Source organism: Heloderma suspectum, chromosome 6 (assembly GCF_057233095.1).
Source record: "Heloderma suspectum isolate Gila_16-S chromosome 6, 16-S_ref, whole genome shotgun sequence".
Taxonomy (NCBI): domain Eukaryota; kingdom Metazoa; phylum Chordata; class Lepidosauria; order Squamata; family Helodermatidae; genus Heloderma; species Heloderma suspectum.
This window is the reverse complement of record NC_139463.1, coordinates 9817945-9838925: the sequence shown is the minus strand read 5'-3', so window position 1 is coordinate 9838925 and position 20981 is coordinate 9817945. Positions and strand designations below refer to the sequence as shown.

Here is a 20981-nt window from a genome sequence, read left to right as displayed (position 1 = left end):
AGTAAAACCGCCTTGCCTAACCTGGCACCCTCCAGATATGCTGGACCACAACCCCCATCAGCCTCCGCCAGCAGGGGCAATGGACCTTCTGGCTGAGGCTGATGGGAACTGTAGTCCAGCACATCTGGAGGGTGCCCGGTTGGGCAGGGCTGCACTAAAGGGTGAACAGGCAGCTCCCGGAGAGATTCAGAGAAGAGGCAGACGTCCTACTACAGAGCAGCTAATGCCTAAATGGGACATAGCGGGAAGAAGACACTATTCTGGAAACAGCATGCCCTACGAGAGAGAGACAGAGAGAGAGACCGAAAGAGGGAATATTTTTCAGAGGGTAGAAACCAGTATGATAGAGTTACTGTTGCTGCTTATGGTGTGTGTATAAACACACACACACATACTCCTTTCTTTTGCCCACGGTGGCCATGGCAGCCTTAAGGCTAAGCCCAGCCTTCCGACAGTGGCCTTTGCTTGCTCCTCCCCCCACCCAAATTGTCAGCCTCAGGCACAAACAAGGGAGGGGGCATGAATGGTGTTTGCAGCAATGAGATTTGACAGCGGGCCATCGGGAGATGTTGGTTAAGCTCTTGGCTGCCCCTTGCTCCCTCTTGAAAATAACTCTCTAGCAAAGCAACTGCCTTGTTATCCCTGCCCAAACAGGTTTTTGTAGTACATCGACTAAAGCTTTGACCAGAGGTGAAAACAGGACAAAAGAATTCCACGTGCACATGGGGGCCAACGATACCCCCTTCAGACCCTCTTTGTGCCGCTCCGGAAAGCTGTCTGTTTGCCTCCAGCCTACGAGGCCGTTTGAAAAAGCTCTGCTCTAGCACGAGCCGTCACAAATACCCCAAAGGTAAAAGGGGCAGAGACGGAGCAAATATGTCACTCCTGTGCTCAGCCACCCTGCTCCTTCTCAGTGGCTGCCACCAGGTCCTTGAATTTCAGGAGCAAGGCTGATTTAGTCCATCAATTTGTGGATAGAAAATGATCTAAATTTAATTTTTAAATCTTCTTAGCAATGAAAATGACTTTTCAATTGATTTGCCAGACAGTCGGCCTGCCGGAGAAGCTTTGCATCTTCATTTACTAGGAGAGTAATTGAACGATGCATTGTAATCCTATTGACCACAGAGGCAGGCTTCTTTAGAACAAATACATACTCTTTCCCCCACATGAATAACATTTGCATTTGACAAATGAGGAAGGGCTGCCTTTAGGACTGGAGATTTAACCTACTGCTTTCCAGAACTGGGTTGTACTGTAGACAGTATGTATGAAAGAGAGACTTTGTTTCGCGCAGAGGTGCACAACCTCCAGCCCAAGGGCCAAATCAAACCTCCTGGGGTCCCAATGGAGATTTGGACTGGAGATTTAACCTGGAGATTTAACCAATAGTTTTGTTCTACTACTTTCCAGAACGGGGTTGTGGTATGCATGAAAGCGAGACTTTGTTTCGCGCAGAGGTGCACAACCTCCAACCCAAGGGCCAAATCAAACCTCCTGGGGTCCCAGTGGAGATTTGGACTGGAGATTTAACCTGGAGATTTAACCAATAGTTTTGTTCTACTACTTTCCAGAACGGGGTTGTGGTATGCATGAAAGAGAGACTTTGTTTCGCGCAGAGGTGCACAACCTCCAGCCCAAGGGCCAAATCAAACCTCCTGGGGTCCCAGTGGAGATTTGGACTGGAGATTTAACCTGGAGATTTAACCAATAGTTTTGTTCTACTACTTTCCAGAACAGGGTTGTGGTATGCATGAAAGAGAGACTTTGTTTCGCGCAGAGGTGCACAACCTCCAGCCCAGGGGCCAAATCAAACCTCCTGGGGTCCCAATCCAGCCCCTTGGGATTCCCGAAAGGGTTCTGCCCCTTTCCCCTGGCCCCACACCCTTTCCCCTGACCACTGGTGGTTTCTTGGTTTCCTGGCTTTTGCGTCATTTTCCCACCACATTCTGAAGCATTGCAATGCCTCTGCTAAGGCTTGGTTACTGGCCGTAAGAGCTTCAAGCTAGAATAGGATGGTATTTGGTGTATTTGGGCCACACACCCTTTTGCCTTCGGCCCCGCCCACCACTGGAGTGTGGCCCCTGAGAGCTTCTCCGAAATGGAATTTGGCCCCAGGATGAAAGAGGCTCCCCACCCCTGGTTTAGCAGCTCCTCCTATCCGAGTGAAGTGGGGTACCTGGCCATATTTCCACGTAGGGGCAGGGGACAGGACATCTGGACAGGGATAGCTTGGCCACAGCAGCACAGGCCTCAGTAACCTCAAGACTGGATTACCGCAATGCACTCTGTGTGGGGCTGCCCTTGAGGCTGGTCCGGAAGCTGGAGCTAGTGCAGAACACAGCAGCTTGGCTGTTGTCGGGAGCTGCCCCTTTTCAGCATGCAACTCCTCTGCTGAGGGAACTGCACTGGCTGCCTATTTGCTACTGGGCCAGGTTTAAGGTTTTGGTGCTAGCGTACAAAGCCCTAAACAACTGGGGACCAGGATCCCTGAGACAGCCCTGCTTTCTTTACCAACCTGCCTGGTCACTGTGGTCATCGGAGGGCTTGCTCCTGGTGCTTCCACACTGACCCATGGCCTGGTTGGAGTCCACCAGGAAAAGAGCCTTCAGCGTGGTGGCCCCCTTCCTGTGGAACTCCTTGACTTTGGAGGTCAGGCAGGCACCAACGTTATGTTGCTTTTGGCACCTCCCGAAGACCTTATTATTTTGAGAGGCCTTCCCTGAGTGACCAGCTGAGGTTTATTATGTTCAGAATCTGTTCTTTTAAAATGTTTTAATTGTTTTAACTATGGGGTTTTATTCTTTTATCTTGTTCACCACTCCAAAATCTTTGATGTGGAGCAGTACATAAATATAGTAAAATAAATAAATAAATAAATAAATAAATAAATAAATAAATAAATAATCAATCTGGTGTATGGGGGCATTCTGGTTGGATGCTGCAACTTCCTGACCTCCCCTGTCTTTAGTCAGGGCTGTGCATCCCTCGTTATCATCAATGAGGACTGTGCTTGCCCCAATCTTGCAAGCCACCTCTGCCTCCCCCTGCCCTAAGCCACACACATGCATGCACGCACGGAGGTGCGCGCACACACACACACACACACACACACACACACACCTTGCCCTAGGACAGGGAAGGCAGAGGCAGCAGCATAGGCACAAAGGAGGCTGCATTATACCGAGTTAGAGTTCTCCAGGGTTTCAAGCAGGGGATTTCCCAGCCTGATGTGGAGATACCTAGGATAGAACCTGAGACCTTCTGCGCGCAACGCAGGGGCTCTGCCATTGACCTATGGCCCCTCTTGAGCTGTGGGTGCTCCCCAAAACCAGCAAAGTGCCTTTTCCTTCCAGACGTTTGTAGCATTCACTTGGAACATTTACAAAGCTGCATGCCAGTTGGGACTTCCGCATCCCTAATTGTGACTGCATTTATTCATTAGGTCAGGGGTGGAAAACCTCTGGTCTGGCGGCAAAATCTGGCCCTCTAGGGCTCCCCAGAAGGCTGTGCCTGATTCCCCTGGCTCCAGCCCCTCCTCCACCATCATTTATTTATTTATTACACTTATACCCCACCTTTCTTCCATTGTGGAACTCAAGGTGGCTATATGTGGTTCCCAGGAGGTCTCCCCTCCAAGCACTGACCACCCAAACCCACTTAGCTTCAGCATGGTGGCTGCCTCAGGTGCCTTCAGACTATGCCCTGGAATTTAGTAGTTTCCCGGTGTGTTTACAGTTTTTCCCTATTCTAAAAGAATGAAATGCCTCTCCTAAGGCTTAGTTACCGGCAGGAACAGCCTGCAGCTAAACTATGCTGGTATTTTGGCCCTGTCCCTTTTTCCTTTGATCCCACCCACCACTGGAATGCAGCCCCCGACAGCTTCCCTGAAATGGAATTCAACCCTTGGGCTTAAAGAGGTTCAACACCCCTGATTCAGGTAATGCTTCAGAACGAAGCCTTTTACAGGGGCCACTAGAGGCCACGGCTGCACAGTAAGCATAAGAAGCTGCATGACAGGCCCTCAGCCCATTCGGTCCAGAGCTGGCTACCCCAATGGCCAAAGGGCTCTCAGTGACTCAGGCAGCATTCTCCCACCCCCAGTGTTTCTACCCAACATCCTTCAACTGGAGGCTGAACCTGGGACTTTCTGCATGCACAGCTTGCATTCTGCTCCAGAGCTACGGGGCCTCTGCCAGGATGGCTCAGCTGCCACTAATCTGTGGGCCAGATTTGGCCCACACACCACTCCAGAGATGATACAAGGATATCGATCAATCTCAACCTGAACCTTGCCGCAACCAGGCCAAGGGCACCCCTGCTAGGAAATGTCACAGCAGGTTTGTAGCAATGAATCCATGGATTGCCCAAGTCAGACTGAGCTTTTGTGCCGAGTGCTTAAATATCTGTCAGATTTCGGGAGCAACCCATAATTCATCCTCTTGCAGCTCCTTTATGAAACAGGTGACATGAGAGATAATCGTCCGCGACTCCTGTACACATCTCTTTCATGTTGAGGTATTTGTTGAGCTATTCTTCTCTGCTGTCTCCTCTTATCTGTGTCATTTTGATCCAATACTTTCCGCTTTGTCATTAGATGCTCTAATCTGAGTCTCCCTGTCTCCCTCTCTTGGAATCCATGGCACAGACAAGCGCCCTCTCTCTCTTTCTCTCTTTCCACCCCGAACACTTTGTGTTTTCTCCTTCCTGTAAAGCTCAGCATCACAAAGCTGTTCTCCATCTTTGCTACAAGCTGAGATCTTTTTCTGCTTACCTCAGAGGCTCTTGCAATGCACAAGGGTAAAATGACAGCACTATCTCCATTTGAAGGGCGGCCATTCAATGATGCAAATATGACAGACAGAATGAATGTCAGTGGCAGACCGGGATAGACTTCAGACACCTCCCTAAGCAGTTAATTAAGCTGAATCTGCTGTTGCAGAGTGGACCACACAGTGACCGAAAGCCGGGCTGAAGGAGAATTGCCACAGGCTAGCCATACCAATGAATTTTGGAGGGCTGCCAGTCAGACAACCACTTGGCATCCTCCGCAGAACCAATGCCCAGGGCAAAAGTCTCATCATCCCTGTGAATTAGCCAGCTTTGTGCATTTAAATTTAGGGGTACACGGATTTTGTTAAGTCCCTTCCGTCTGTATTTCAGATTGGCAGGAGTCTTTCATTCTGTCATCTGCTCATTGACAGAATCAGATTTTTTTTAGCAGAATTTCATTCTACTGGTGTTAATTTGCATTAGCAATAATCGCTAATGTGCACTTGCATAAATGCGTTAATCTGCATTAGTTAACGCGGATTAGCGAATTGGCGCTAGTGCGATTAGCACAAATCCCACCCCAAAGTGAAAAAAATGGTCCGCAAGTCCACAGAATCCACATGACTTGGAAAAAGCTGGTCTGCTGTAGAATCTGCAGATCAGATTCATAGAAATCTGAACTCATTTGAATCCATTGCAGATTTCTCCAACATCCCCACTTAAACTAAGAATCCATATTAGGGCTCAAGAACTACAGTGGTCCTGAAATCTAGGACCTGAACAATGTATGGTGGGGATTCAACCCATGAATGCTCACTAGGTTCTCCCCAATGGGGGTGATGAGGGGAACTACATGGAAACCACCAAGACCAGCAAGGACACTTCTTACCAACAAGGGCCGAAAGCAAGTCATCCGGTAAAGCGCTAGATCTAACACCACACGATCAGTCATTTTTATGCTGCTTTTAAAAGAGGCAAATTAGCGCTAGATGCAGCATTGAGACCTGAGTTCCAGAGCCTTGCTTACTAGCAGTTGGGCCAGACCAACAAAGTCAGGTTGCTTTCAGACATTTGTACCAACATAGGAAGCTGCCTTAAGCCAAGTCTGACTATTTGTTCATCTAGCTCAGTATTGTCTACCTTAGGAGTGTAGAACCTCAGGCCTGGGAGCCAATCCAGCCTGCCTGGGCTCCCAATCCGGCCCGCTATGCCCCTTTCACTGGCCCTGCTCCCTTTCCCCTGACCACCAACTGTTTCGTGGTTTCCCCGCTACTGTGCAGGTTCTCCCGCATTCTAAAAGGTTGAAATGCCTCTCTGAAGGCTTTGTTACTGTCAGGAAGAGCCTTAAGCTAAAACAGGTCAGTATTTCTGGCATTTCGGGCCCTGCCCCTTTTGCCTTTGCCCCCCTGCCATCACTGGAGTGCAGACCCTGAGAGCTTCTCCAAAATGGAATTAGGCCCTCAGGCTGGAAGAGGTTCAACACCCCTGGTCTACTTTGCCTGGGAGTGGCTCTGAGCATGGTCTCAGGCACAGATTGCCTCTCACATTGCCTAGTACCCAATCTTTTCAACTGGAGGTGCCGGGGATTGAACCTGGGACCTTTCGCGTGCAAACCGTGTGTTCCACCACTGAGTTACGGTCCCTTCCCCAAATGTACAATGAAAGAAAGAAATCAATACTTCCGCTAAAAATAAAGGGAGCTTCTGGCCAGAGATCAAAGGGCCTGCTTTTGTGCACAAAGACAGAGAAGGAAAAAGAGAGAGAGGCTCCGCTCACAGCACAAGGTGAAGTTCCTCCAGCCTGTGACAGCAATCCCTTGGGTTTGGCAGGTGCTGGCATAATTCTGCAGCCAGCTGCAAGCCGTTTGCACAGCACCCCCATCGATGCAGGTGTCGAATAAGCAATTCTTGTAGAAGAAGGTGGGGTTGACCTTACTGTGGCACCTGGAGAAGACACCGCTCTTGCTTGGGATCAAACTGCAGAGCTGTTGGGGCTTCCAGAAGCCTTCCACCTTACGGCAGGCTGGACACCGGTCACCACAGCCCGCCTGACAAAAGGGGTCCCTCTTGGCCCAGCTGTGGCCAAACTCATTGATGCTGGAGACTACGATGCCCCCCAAGGTCTGGAGGTCATCGTCAGGGTTGCCATTATATCTCCCACAGAGGCCGTAGGTGTTGTTCTGGAGGCTCCGCGGGACGGTGACAGAGAGGAAGGTCTTCCAGTCGTACACCACTTTCAGCCCAAAGTCAGTCTCTACGACAATGTGGAAACCAAAGGCAAAGATGTTCACTTTCCCATGACCCAACTTTAAGGGGAGGTAGAGGCGTTCGTTGTTAATCTGCAAAGACAGGCAAGGAAGTTAGTGTCAGGAGCGCCCCAGCGGCCTCTTTCAGTACACTCCAATAGCCAACACAAGACACAGACGAAAGGATTCTTTTCAAGGAGTTAATCCTTTTACAACTTAATGACTCTTTCAGATGCAATCACCAGCGACTAAGCAATGAACAGCAGAGTAGCCTATGCTCCGGGTAGGCAGTTGGTCCCCATTTGAAGGAGAATCACTTGAAGACCCTGAACTTATAGGCTAGGGAGAGAACCTCCCTCTTTCCCTTGGGTCCATGGGAGGCAGCCATTGCTTGCGCACCAGACGGGCGCTACGCCTCCTTTCCGCGCCCTCCATCGCTCGTCACTCCCTGCATCTGCGTCGAGCGTCCAGCAAGCCCCCTTCCCGCACTTTCTCACTGCTAGGATCACTATCTATCTCAGGAATGCCGGCAGGAGGAATCTCTGCCAGCTGCTGTGCCTGTGAGGGATGAGCTGGCTCCTCTCCCACGGATTGCTGATCCTCCTCAGAATCAGAACTGGTCTGGAGCTGTATTGGCTCAGTTTCCACCCTGGCAGTTAGTTGGAGAAGGCGATGGTTGAAAGAAGGGTGACCTGACATGGGAAATCCACACTCAAGCTGGGGCTTTGGGCAAGTCACCATTTCTCTGCCTGACTTGCTCATACAGCCATTGTCAGGCTAAACTCTGCCCTGAGCCCCATGGAAGACTTACTAATGTAGTCAATAAATAAGCGAAGAACAACACATTGATCTATGATGGAGGAGGAAACCTGGGGGCCTCCAGACGTTGTTGGACTCCAACTCCCATCAGCCCCAACCAGCATGGCCAATGATAAGGGATGATGGGAGTTGCAGTCCATCAATATTTGGAGGCCCCCAGGTTCCCCATTCCTGATCCAGGAGGACAGCAATATCACTCTGATTTATAATTCGCATTTATAAACTCATCGGCCACAATCAAAGTGTAAAGTCAAAATCAAGTGTATTGAGACCCAAATGCGCAGAGCATGTCCGCATTAAGCCATCCTGGCCATCTATGAAATGCCATAGTTATGGTTCTCTGGTATTTAAGGCCTATGCAACTATAACAGTACATACATTAAATATTTGGTTGAAGTGGCCTCTAACCACCTTTGATTTCCAAACCCTGACAGGTCATGTATTCATGTAGAGATGGGTGTACTAGGAGCAACCATCTCATGTGAGATTGGATGAAACCTTTCTGACCTGTGCTCAGCGAACCAATGATGAAAGGCAGCCAGAGTCTCAGCATCTTGGAGAGCTCCAAGGGCCCCTGGAGGTTGCCTGAGGCCTTATAAGTCCCTCTGCCCACATCACCCCTCCTAGGCTCCACCCTCTGCCTGTGGAGCATGTCCTCTTAAAACAGGGGTGCACAACCTGTGTCCTGTGGGCTGCATGCGGCCCTTGGCCACTCATGAAGTCTAAGGCGCATTAGCTTTACACAAGACCTGCTCCCGGTGGAGATGAAAAGTGCTGGTACTGGTTTGTTGCTATGGATCCACACAGCTACTGGAATGTTTGGACATTCCTTGGTGGCGTGGTTATGAGGACTGTCGTGACGACTGCCTGAACTTCAAAACTGACCACCACAGCACTGCTTACCAACACTGTGTGTTTATAGGCCCGGTGGATGACAATGTTGTAACTGAAGACTTCCACCTCCACCTGCTTCACCCACAAGGCCAGAGAAGGGTCCCGATCCTCGTTCTTGGCCGTGACCATGAACTCGGGGAAAGCGTCTGACCGCTCAGCCCTCTGCCGGCCAACGGTCGTGCAAAGGACCACAGGGCAGCTGCTCTGAAAATCAAACGCAAACCCGTCAAAGGTCAAGTAGTGGCCATAGCCAGAGATGATGCAAGAGGCGTCGGTGCGGGCCAGGCAGTAATAGAGGCCGCTCTCCTCCAGGCAGTACTCGTCCTCCTTGCAGGGGATGTTTTCGCAGTGGACGCTGTTGTCCGAGCCATTGCAGTAGCAGAAGTACTGGCAGTCAATATCCATCCAGAAGGACTGGTTGGTGGAGAGCTGGTGGCCCTCGAAGCTGCAGCCGCATTCGCTCCTGGGAATGCACCGGGGCCCCCGGAAGGCAAAGCCGTTGTCGCATTGGCAGCCCTCCATGCAGCTGTCCATGCACACGGGACCTGCACCCAGGCTTTCGCAGGACTCCGAGCAGGTCATGCATTCCTCAAAGTGGCTGTTTTCGGGACATGTCAGAGCTGAAGGAGAGGAAGAGAGACACCAGCTCAGCAGCAGCACACCAGCCAGATTCTCCTACCATGTTGGTGTCAGGTTCCTCCGTCCTCCCCCTTCACAATCAGAACACCCCAGGAAACGAGTCTTCGGGCTACACTACTTTATTAGTTAACGAGGAGCTTCTTTACAAATGCAGAGTCTGGGAAACTCTCAGACTGCAATGGAACAGCTAATCCACACATCTACGAATATCAATAGAAGAGACAAAGTGGAAATTAGAGAAGTTGCCAGGAGTCAGGAGTCTGGGCATGAACTTCTTGGCCAGACTAGCTTCGCAGGGATGCCCCTCCCTTAGGGTGGCTCCCTCTTACGTTGGCTTCCATGGGTGGCCAACCTGGTGGAGTGTCTGAGCCCTGCCTCTAACTTTTCCTGCTTTGCTCTACAACAGACTCTCACATCCCTGAAGTCACGCCCTTGCTCCCCCTCCTGAACTTGTGATCTCGTGGCGGAGGAATGCGGGAGCCGTTCAGCCTGTGCCATCTGTGTGTCAAGGTCCTGGGAAGAAAGTCTCGCCGTATCTGGGCTCACTAGGGAGGGTGCCTCCCTCTGTTCTGGCTGTTCCCATTCAGATTCTGAATCTGAGCTGCCAGACATCCCCACACACTCAGATTCATTCCTGGCATCTGGTTCCGCCACACTGAGCCTCAACCCAGTAGCTTAGCTCGGTGTGGAAAAGCAATGTTGGACTGGGGAGGCAGGAGTTGAAATCCTGAATTATCCTTCCAGCTTCCACACCTTAATCTAGATCGGGGTGGTGAACGACACACCTGGGGGGCCAAATGAGGCCCCACGAGGATCCAAATCCAGCCCTTTGAGGTGCCCTAGATGGCCACACCCACTTCTGGATGACTTTTGTGCCATCATTTCTCCATTGTAAAGGGTCGAAATGCCTCCCTCAAGGCTTGGTTACCGTCTGTAGGAGCTTTGAGCTAAAATATGTCTGTATTTTGGGCTTCACCTCTTTCGCCTTCAGCTGCATCCACCATGGGAATGTGGGTCCCAAGGAAATGGAACCCACACTGCACATCACTGTTGCCCTTCCAACATGTGATGGACTAGAAATGGATGGCAGCAGTGGAAAAGCCCAGGCCCTGTGCAACTTCTGAGGAAGGCAGAGAAGCTGCTGATGGCTCAAAGTGACTTTTGCTGACTGCAGTGCCAGTAGAACATTCTGATAACGCCTTGGGACGTTCTGATAACAAGAATATTTCGATAAGAGGCTGAGGAACATCTGTAGCCTAGCATATAATGAAACCTTGAGGAGATGGAAGGACAATGGCAGGATTACAGAGGCGGCACATTGACACTTTCCCCTCAGAAGATGTTGGGTGGAGGTGGAAATGTCCATCTTGGGGCCCAACTCCAAAAGGATGTAAATATCTGGGCCCATCTTCCATCCTCCCTCCATTTCTGTTAACTTGGCTAAGCTATTTGTGCCTATATGTGCTTCTGCAAAGTGGAGCTTCTACGTTTTCCTTTAGATTTTGATAATCGTATCACTGGCAGCTTGAATATTACCATAGCTAAGCAAAAGAAAGCAACACACACACACACACACACACACACACACACACTTACTTCTCTCTCATTCAAATTAGTCTCCATTGTTACAGCTTAAAGTTAGAGTCTCTTCTGAAATTCAAGAACACTGCACAATAAAACTCCTGATGTCTCCTGAAATGCAGTCTATGAAATTACTTAATTAGGAAAGTGCATCTGGAGGCAAACCCCCCCCCCCAGCTGCTAAGAAAAGAAATACCCCCAAGCACAAAGGTAATGCTTCTGAAAGCCCATTTTAATCTAGATTCCATACAGATTAGTGAAATGCTCTTCATTATGATGGATTGGGGGGGGTGTTTTGCAGGGCATATGTGTGCGTGTATAATATGTGACAGCCTGAGCCTTTGGAGCAGAATGTGGTGGTGGGGGGGACTTCTGGGAGTGGAGGGGCCAATACCCCCCAGAACCCACCAGTGGTGGTGGGAAACCATCTTCCCTGCCACTGGCAAAATTGCCATTGAAATTGCCGCTGCACCACTCAAATTGCCACTGAAATTCGGTGGTGCACCAGCAAAAAACCCCAGTGGTCTCTCTTTAAAACTAAGTGTACAGAGAAGCACTCGCCTTGTTTTAAAGCGAAGCTGCACTCCCGGTAAGCTTCTACTTGGCAGAAGGTACATGTCGAAGGGCAGGATCCAAAGGACTGCACTTGGGTCTTTGCATACACGATGCAACCTTTTCAACACTTTCTCTCCACAGCATCCCCTATTGACGTCCCCCCCGCGCACACACACCACACTAAAAGCTACTTTTGAAAGTCAGCAGGTAGTAGCCAATGTCAGTCTTATGTAGAGTAGACCCATTCAAATGAATGAAACTTCAGTCCAGACTTACTTGTCCCATTCATTTCAATAGGTCTACTCTACATAGGACTAGCACTGGATACTACCCAGAAGAGCGTCCAGAGCATTAAACTTGGGAAAGCCCCCATGTATACACAGAAGCCCTTCAGGCTGTATGGATCCTGGATAAAACAAATCATCCATAAAGGCTAGCAACTTCCATGTTCTTAAAAAACAGGACTGAAATCTTAAGGCACTTGTGGCCCAGAGCTCAATGCTGAGCTCTGCTCAAACAAATTTATTTTCTATAATAAGACAAGGCTAAGAGGGATTTGTCTCCACTCCCCTCCCCGCACCCCTCAACTTACGACAAAAGTTGAAGCTTCTCCATTGGCCAATATCCACTTCCGCGTTCTTACAGGCGCTGGCGTAGCGAGCCACCGAGTCACAGAGCTCCGACTCATTTCCGCCACTCTGGCACAAGCGGAAAAGGCAGGTCCGGTAGTAGGCAGACACGTTCACCACTGAGTGGCACTCCAGGAAAGAGCTGTTGGTGGGGTCGTTGATGATGCCGCACTTTGAGCGGCCCCGGTAGTCCTTTAGGAGCTCTGAATCGTTGTTGCAGGCCTTGAGCAGGTTGCCACACTCCCCATTACAAATCTCATTGAAGGTTGTCCAGCTGTCCAGGAAAACCACCAGGTTGTCTGTGCATTTCCCATTAGGGAAGCAGAATTCATTGCTACTGTTTCCATTGAAATAGCCACAGAGGCCCCCGGTGCAGTTGAAGTAGACAGTAGAGAGGCGCACTTCCAACATGCCGGTGTCAGAGTACTGGATATGTATGAGCCCTTCGGACTCAACCACTGTCCCATTTTTACTCCGGTAGATTTCCAGTTGGCCAGAAGGGTGGAAATATGGCAGATCCATTTCATATCCATTTACCTATAAATGAAAGGAGATGAATGAATGAATGAATGGAAAGAAAAATGGATGAGATTAGCCATAGAAGCCTATGACATTTCCTTCTTCTCCTTTTGGCTAACAAGGGTTAAGCAGAACTGAAATATGGAGGGCAGATAAGGAAGAAACATAGATATGGCATGTTGGATGTACACATCAGATGCCTAGAAGTACGTAAATTGCTCAAAGAACAGCTGAAAGGCAGTGCTCCTGGGGCCAGGGAAAGGGGGGAGTGGCCATTTGGGGGGCTTCTGGAAGGCCAGATTTGGCTTGCAGGCCTGAAGTTCAATACCCCTGCTATATAGGAAAGCGGACTGGAAGAGTTGCAGGGGGGCAGGGGATCAACATTTGCTGTCATCTAAGAACCTTTTCACATATTATGCAGTAATGTGCCACTGAAAGTCCACAACTACTCCTGGCTCTGTAGTAGAGATGGCGGAGAATTCCGCCACGGACTCCAATTCTTTAGAATCCGGCCCCCTGGAGTCCGTGGCAGAACGGATCACTCACCGCTGCCTCCACGCGAGATCCGTCTGGGTCGGATCCCTGCCCATGTCAACCCTGCGGACCCAGCCACCAGGTCCGCAGGGCTGGAGAAAGTTGATACGGCTGGTCCATTAGCCTAAATGCAGCTATAGTGGGAGCCACTTGCATCCCTGTTTTTGGCTGTGATAGGCTGCGCAAATATTTGCGTAGCCTATCATGTGAATGATATTCCCTTGCGTGAACAGGGACGTAAACGGCTGCATTTAGGCTAATGGACCAGCTTTATGGCTGCAAATGGTGCCCACTGCACCATTTGCGTCCGGGGGACTGACTTACACAGAGATACGGCACGGCAATGGCTGCCGGCCATATCGACTTCCTCCAGCCCTGCGGACCTGGCGACTGGCTCCACAGGGTCGAAGCGGAGCTGGCCTGGGTGGATTCTGGGGGGGAGGAACGGATCGGACCCCCACACACGGCAGGTAAGGGGATTCATACATCCCTGTTCTGTAGTGCTCATGTCTACGTGACACATGCATTTGCAAACACACATGTGCCACCCACTTGTTCATATTATATTTTCAAGTGTACACGCAAAACCACTTAAGTGTAAAGGTAATGTCTGAATAGGCCCTTGTCCGCTCCCAAAAAGTCAGGACCAGCCATCACTATCCTCCCACAATCATCCTAAGCTTGAGGTCTCCAATGTGGTACTATGGACAACAATGTGCCTGGGGTCATCTCCCTTGGTGCCTGCCAGGCAACCTCCCCCCCCCCCCAATTTTGATTTTGTCTCTTAAGGTCTCTTAAGATGCTGACCCTGGACACTGTCAAGGGCTCCTTGGAGGCCTCTCTCAGTCTAATCCAATAGCCAAGTCCAGACACAGACAAAGGGATTCTTTTCAAAGCTTTATTCCTCTTTTACAACTTAACAACTCTACTGTTAGCAACTAGATATGAGCAGCAGACTACCTATGTCCTAAGTTGGAACAGTTGGTCCCCGTTTGAAAGGGAATTACTGGCAGACCCCTGAACTTCAGGGCTAGGGAGAGTCCCTCCCCTTTTCCCTTGGATCCTCTGGGCGCAACCGTTGTTTGCGCGCCAACTGGGCACTATGCCTCTTTTCTGCGCCCTCCATTTGGCACCGCTCTCTGCGTCGGCGTCGCGCGTCCACCAAGTCTGCTTCCCACGCTCTGTCACTCCCAGGACTGCTATCTAAGCTAGGAATGCTGGTGGGAGGAATCTCCATCAGCTGTTGGCCCTGGGGAAAAGGAGCGCGCTCCTCTCCCAGGAGCGACTGCTCTTCCTCAGAATCAGAACTACTCTGGGATTCTATGGGCTCAGTGTCCACCCTGACAGACACTGCCGTATTATCTCCGAACATGGAGGATCCATATAGTCATAATGGTTAAAAGCCATTGGTAGACCGTCCTCCGTGAATTAGACTAATCCCCCAAATGTGAGATTCATGTAATAAAATACTGCACTGTCACAAAGAAATCTCACGATGTTCTTAATCGACCTGTCAAATTCTGCCTTGAACAGAGTAATTTGCTCCTTCAGTTGTTCCAAGGCAACTATTCCAGATCTTTAGACTTCTGATATTACACCTTTACACCAGTGAGCCAGTGTGGTGTAGTGGTTAGAGTGTTGGACTGGGACTTGGGGGATCCGGGTTCTAGTCCCCGCTCAGCCTTGAAGCTCACTGGATGACTTTGGGCCAGTCACTGACTCTCAGCCTCACCTACTTCACGGGTTTTGTGAGGATAAAACAGAGAGGAGGAGGACAGGACCATGCACACCTCTTGAGGGTTTTTTTGCAAGAAAAAAAAAAGATGGGATATCAATGTAATAATCAATCAAAACAAACAATAGGGCAGGTTAGAGGCACTTGACGGATGTGTGTGAAGTGCATTGATCTGCAGCAGACACTGATCCAGTGCAAACAAGCATTTACTGGGAGGAGCAGGAACAGAAGCGTGGGATGTAGCAAAGATAGGGCCTGACTATTAAGGGCGAGCTTATACAATCAGCATTTACAACAAGATGTCATCACAAAATGTCACCACGAGATTGATTAGAAGGTAAATTTGATTTTGAAAGTGCCTCTCCTCTGCTTTCTGTCACAAATTAGCCATGTCCACAAATGCAAGAATATAGCATGGGACAGGTTCAAAGGTGCTGTTAGTGTTGAAAACTGTCCATCACTAACTCTTGTTCAAGCAGTTCCATCCACCAGGTGGCAGGGGTTCCTATGTGCAGGAGCCAGTTTGGGATGCAAAACTTCAGCAAGCCGGGAAATATAGCTTAGCGGTAGGGGGACCCTCCCTCCCAAAAGGGTTCAAGCCAGTTTGATAGAGGCACTGCTGCCTGGATCATGCAAACTCATCTCACTCTTAACTCAGTGCAGAGGTTGTGCAGGTTTTCACAGGGCTTTGAAAACTTACAAAACTTCTTTGACCGGAGATGACAGCAGGACCAAAGGGTAGGGGTGGGAGAGCCAGGCATGCTCGAGGTCATTGAGATTCTCCAAACTCCACTTCAAAACTTGGTTTGCCTCACTCCTGTTCTCATTTGCAACCTGCTTTTCTTTTTTGTTCGACTGAGCAAAATGTGCATTTTGAACGGGAAAAGTGCGCACTCCCCCCTATTGGCTAAAACATGAAAGTGCACGTCTTCTTTTTTAAAGTGCATTTTAACGTGCACATTTTTTCAAAAACTATGCATTTTTCAAACGCCATCTCAAGCTCAAGAATGTGTGAGCATTTTTTCAAAAAATGTGCTCCTGTCATGTTTGGAGCAAGTTCTGATGATTTGCAAACAGAAATGAAATTCTCATACATCCCTGCAAAAGAGATGAGCATGCAGCATTATGGGAAACAATGTCTTAAGAACAACAACAACAACAATCACACCATGATTATTTCAAAGAAGAAGATCATCAACAATTCCGAATTAATAATGCGCAAAGACCAAAATAAACATGACATGCATGAATGCAATTAACACAGATTTTTTTTTTGTTATGCAAGTACTATAGCAGTGCTGGAGAAGCTGGAGGTGCCTTAGGTGGTGCAGAGGGGGAGCTTAACCCTTTCCCTGCCACAGTCTGGGGAAAAATGGCCTCCCCAAAGCTCTTCCTCTTCCCTCTGTCCCCAGGCTGCTCATCCTGTCCTACAGCTGCTATTTACATAACAAAAGCATGTACTTTAATTGCTCTCATGCAAATAACATCTAGTTTAGTTCTAAAGTCAAGCAAGGAGGAGCTGGGGCTGGAATCAAAGCTCCCATATGTAAACAGCTCTGTAGGAGAGGTTTCCCCTCTGTCAAACCATCCGGATTTTGTTTTTAAAAGCCAAGCAGACAAACCTCCTGCCTTTAAGAGGCACATAATTATTTCATCTGTCAGCAGCACAGAATCAAAGCGAGGTTGTTTGATCACTCAACTGAACTCTTCTTGTCTTCCATCATTGGTCTTACAATTGCCAGATAACTTTTTTATCTGGGCGAGAATATCAGCAGTGGGTGTAGCTAATGAGACGGTCTGCCTTGCCTGTCATGGCTGACCCTCGTCTCAGCAGGAGTTTAAAAAGAATCAAGGCTTACTTTCATCAAGCGCTTACGACTTAAAAATGCTGGGGAAGTGGACGCCACATTCGAGAAGAATGCAGTTTTTCTCAGCGTTAAGTGCCGTTTGCCAACGGAGACCTGTGTTTGAACCCCTGGCTCAGCAGGTGAATGTGGTATAGTTTACAGTCACGGATTTGTAGTATGCAGTGAACATTGTGTTCAGCTCCACCAGAACAAAAGAAGAGCCCTGCCGGATCAGACCAACAAGTCCAGGCAGTCTAGCATCCTGTGTTCCACAATAGACAGTGACATGCTTCTGAGATGCCCCCCATGCAGGGCATGGAAGGCAATGGCCTACCTCCTCTGTTACCGCCCAGCAAGTGGTGTTCAAAAGCATGACTGTCCCTGAAGATGGAGGTTCTACTTGGTCATCATCGAAGTTTTTATTTGTTTGATGGTTTGTTTTATCAGTGTCTATGCCACCCTTCAATATAAAGATCTTCACAGTGGCTCATGACAATAAGGTCTTTTATTGTCATTCCACTCGGGTGGAGAAAGAGTTTTACGTAACTCAAAAGCTCACATATTCATATACAATTCAATTCAATAAAGCTTTTATTGTTTCAGCCAATGCTTACAACAAGCATATGATAAACATAGATGAGTAAAATCAGATAAAACCTATGTTACATGCTTTTAATCAGTTTGCAAAGTCAAAAAATTTTACTCTCCAGCTTTGGGCTGCAAAGGCAAAATTGGCCGGTGCCAGGAGAATTGTCTTATTTTGACACGTAAACAAAAGATTTATTCTGTCTGAGTCAGGCCAGATGGACTTTTTTCTCAAAAAAATTTATCTAAATACTTGGAATGAATTTGAGAAAAGCTAGAACAATAGAGCAGATAATGAGGCAGGTCCTCCATTTTGCCACTATGACAAGAGCAAAGTCTGGTGGCCTAAGGTGTTTTCATGTTCATATACACCAAGGGTGGGGAACCTCAGACCTGGGGCCAAATCCAGCCCTCCAGGGTTCCCAGTTCAGCCCTCTGGGGGTCCCCAATGACCACACCCCATTGTCCTGGCCCCACCGCCTCCCCACCACACACACACACTGATCATTTGGTGGGTTGCCGGCTTTCGTGCACTTTTTCACCATTCCAAAAGGCTGAAATGCCTTTCTGAAGCCCGGGTTCCTGGCAGTAAGAGCTTCAAGCTAAAATATGCTGGTATGTTTGGTAGTTTGGTCCCATCCCTTCTCCCTGTTGTTCCACCCACCGCTAGAATGTGGCCTGTGAAAGCTTCAAAGAGCTTCTATAAAATGGAACACGCCCCTCACAAGGTTCGGTTCTGCACCCTGATATATATCAACAAGCCTGGCCCAATGAAATATATCTCCTTCTCTTTCTTTTTCTTTTCATTCCTTTTTCTTTTCTTGCAGTAGTGGCGCAAGATATCCCTGAACCCCATGTCCCACTGGAATCCTCCCTACCTTGATTTCAGAATTGTCTATGCCTCCAATCTTGACTTCTTGGCTGGCAACCTGGATCCTCAGGCTCCGAAGCCAGTCAGGACTTGATTCTGGTTTCTTTTTGCTGATGTCCACTTCCAGGTAGTTGGGTCTGTCTGGGCAGGTTTTGACCAGTGTGTAGGAGTTGTCTGGGGGGTAAACGAATGAAGCGCCATCAAATGTCTGTAACACTTGATCCTGAGACACCAAGCACAGCGTCTCTCGCTTGGGGTAGCAGCCTTGGTAGCCGTTCTCCACAGCACAAACTTCCCCTTCCTGGCAGCTGGAGTTAAAGCAACTGACTTCGCCTCCATCTTCGCACCAGCACTGCACTGTGCAGTCTGTCGAGGCCCAGAAGGCTTCCCCGATGGCATGGTATCGTCCGTCCACATCGCAGCCGCACTGGTGGACTGGGACGCAGCGGTCCGTGCTGAGAACGTAGCCTTCGTTACACTCACAGCCCTCGGTGCAAGGGGAGGTGCAGGCTGAGGGAGCGGTGAGGTCGGAGCAGGAGGCAGGGCAGCTGCTGGTACATACAGAGTAGTGGCTGGACTCTGGACACTGCACAACGGTAGCTGGAAGGGGCAGACAAGACGGTATTTATTTTGCACCATCCGTGTCGTTGGTGCTTCATAGAGAACTAAGGGGCCCAGCTTCACCTGGGCTGGAATGAGTTTGACACAGCAAAGCCTTCAAGCAAATGTACACAGCTGTGCCTGCCCCATCTGAGGGAAGGCACCCGCTGCTACCCCTAAGCATGTTCCCCGCCATGGTGCACCCTGATAGCCCCCTGAGGGAGGGTCTGTTCGCTCCACTCGCCTGAGGGGAGGGAGCAGACGTATATCTGTGTCCTCCCGCCTACTAAATAGCCCTAACTTTGATAGAATGAAGCCTTCAAGGAAACCCACGAAGCTGTCAGAGAGCTGGACACATTGTGCCCGTCCTGTCTGAGTGAAGCCACACTGCTGGCACAGCACCCTGCGACATGCCCCCTGTCAGATGCACCCCTGTAGCCCTTTAAGGGAAGGCTCTGTTCATTCCATTCCCCTGAGAGGGGTTGCTTTACAGCAGCGGGGAGAGTGCAGGCATATAACTGTGTCCCTCGGCCTGCTCATCTCCCTTGACTTCAAACTGAATTGACTACAAAACGATGCACTGGTGAGGGATGTCTGTCCCTAGTGACTGAAAATATTGGAGGGGTCTGTCCACTCCATTTCCCTGAGGAGGGGCAGGCCTGTAACTCTCTCTCCCGGCTTCCAACTGTATGGACGGCAAAGCTATGTGCTGGTTAGGGAGCTGAAGATGTTTTTGCAGGTTCCAACCACTGGAACACATTAAAATGAATTAAAATTCATTAATGTGCATTAAAAACAAAATAGCCATGAAGTGCATGTCCTTAGGGCACTTTTAGTCTGCATACCAAGTTTCAGGAGTCTAGGTTTCATAGTCCTGGTGCTATGGCATGGATGGACGCACACACACACACACTTTTATGACTATAGCTGAGAGGACAGATCCCTGCCCCAAGGGACTTACGATCTAGAAACAGACATGAGAGAAGGAGAGGAAAATGGAGGCGTGGGGCCGTCTCTTATTCATTCAGGTGCCAATCAAGGGCCGCCCCATTTTAGCCTGTGGAGTTATGCAAGCAGAAAGTCAGGTGGTGAAGGCAAAGAATGAGAGAGTGGAAAGGGGGGTGGGGAACCCAGCTTGAATGCACCTGATTTATTGTAGCTCAAAATGTCAGCTGTAAATCACATTGTCTCTTGCTAGAATTCAGCCATGGCATGTAAATTCCTTCCTCCCAGGATTGAACTCCATCCAGGGAGCAAACAACAAGCCAAAGAAGGTTTTACTTCTGCTTGTCCTTTGCTCGCTGTCCCTTGGTAACTTCAAGTGTCCCTTTGTCTTTCTCAGATTGTAATGGGGAGAGGACTGAATCAGGTTTCACAGCAACAAAGCCTGCCTGAATTCCAGCCCCCTTCTGGCTCTTTGGTCTAATCTCATTAAAGGTCAAGAAAAAAATTTTTTTTGTTGCAGTGCTCCAACAGGCAGATGACATAAAATTGGGCGGGATAGCTAATACTTTGGAAGACAGCAACAAAATTCAAAGTGATCTTGATAGACTGGAGTGCTGGGCAGAAAACAACAGAATGACATTTAGTAGGGATAAATGCTGAGTTCTGCACCTAGGAAAAAGAAACCAAATGCACAGTTACAAGATGGGGGATATGTGGCTCAACCACACTACAAGCAAGAAGGATCTTGGAATTGTTGTAGATCACAAGCTAAATATGAGCCAACAATGTGATGTGGCTACAAAAAAGGCAAATGCTCTTTTGGGCTGCATTAATAGAAGTATAGCTTCCAAATTCCAGGAAGTACTAGTTCACCTCTACTCAGCACTGGTTAGGCCTCATCTGGAGTACTGTGTTCAGTTCTGGGCACTGCACTTTAAGAAGGATGCAGACAAGCTGGAGAGGGTTCAGAGGAAGGCAAAAGAGATGATCAGGGGACTGGAAACAAAGCCCTATGAGGTGAGACTGAAAGAACTGGGCATGTTTAGCCTTGAGAAGAGAAGGCTGAGGGGAGATATGATAGCGCTCTTCAAGTACTTGTCACAGAGAGGAAGGCCAGGATCTCTTCTCGATCATCGCAGAATGCAGGACACGGAATAATGGGCAAAAGTCACAGGAAGCCAGATTCCGGCTGAACATCAGGAGAAACTTC

At 49.1% G+C, this 20981-nt stretch overlaps 1 protein-coding gene across 1 annotated transcript in view; it reads right to left on the bottom strand.

The window, feature by feature from the left end:
* Window positions 1-20981, bottom strand: part of TECTA (tectorin alpha) — a 103558-nt gene that overhangs the window by 29225 nt on the left and 53352 nt on the right. The window contains exons 9-12 of the mRNA XM_084807234.1: window positions 18234-18826; window positions 12099-12672; window positions 8741-9351; window positions 6550-7111 (exon numbers count right to left, since the gene is read on the bottom strand). Of these exons, the coding sequence (XP_084663360.1) occupies window positions 6550-7111; window positions 8741-9351; window positions 12099-12672; window positions 18234-18826 (2340 nt within the window). The remainder of the gene's footprint in view (window positions 1-6549; window positions 7112-8740; window positions 9352-12098; window positions 12673-18233; window positions 18827-20981) is intronic.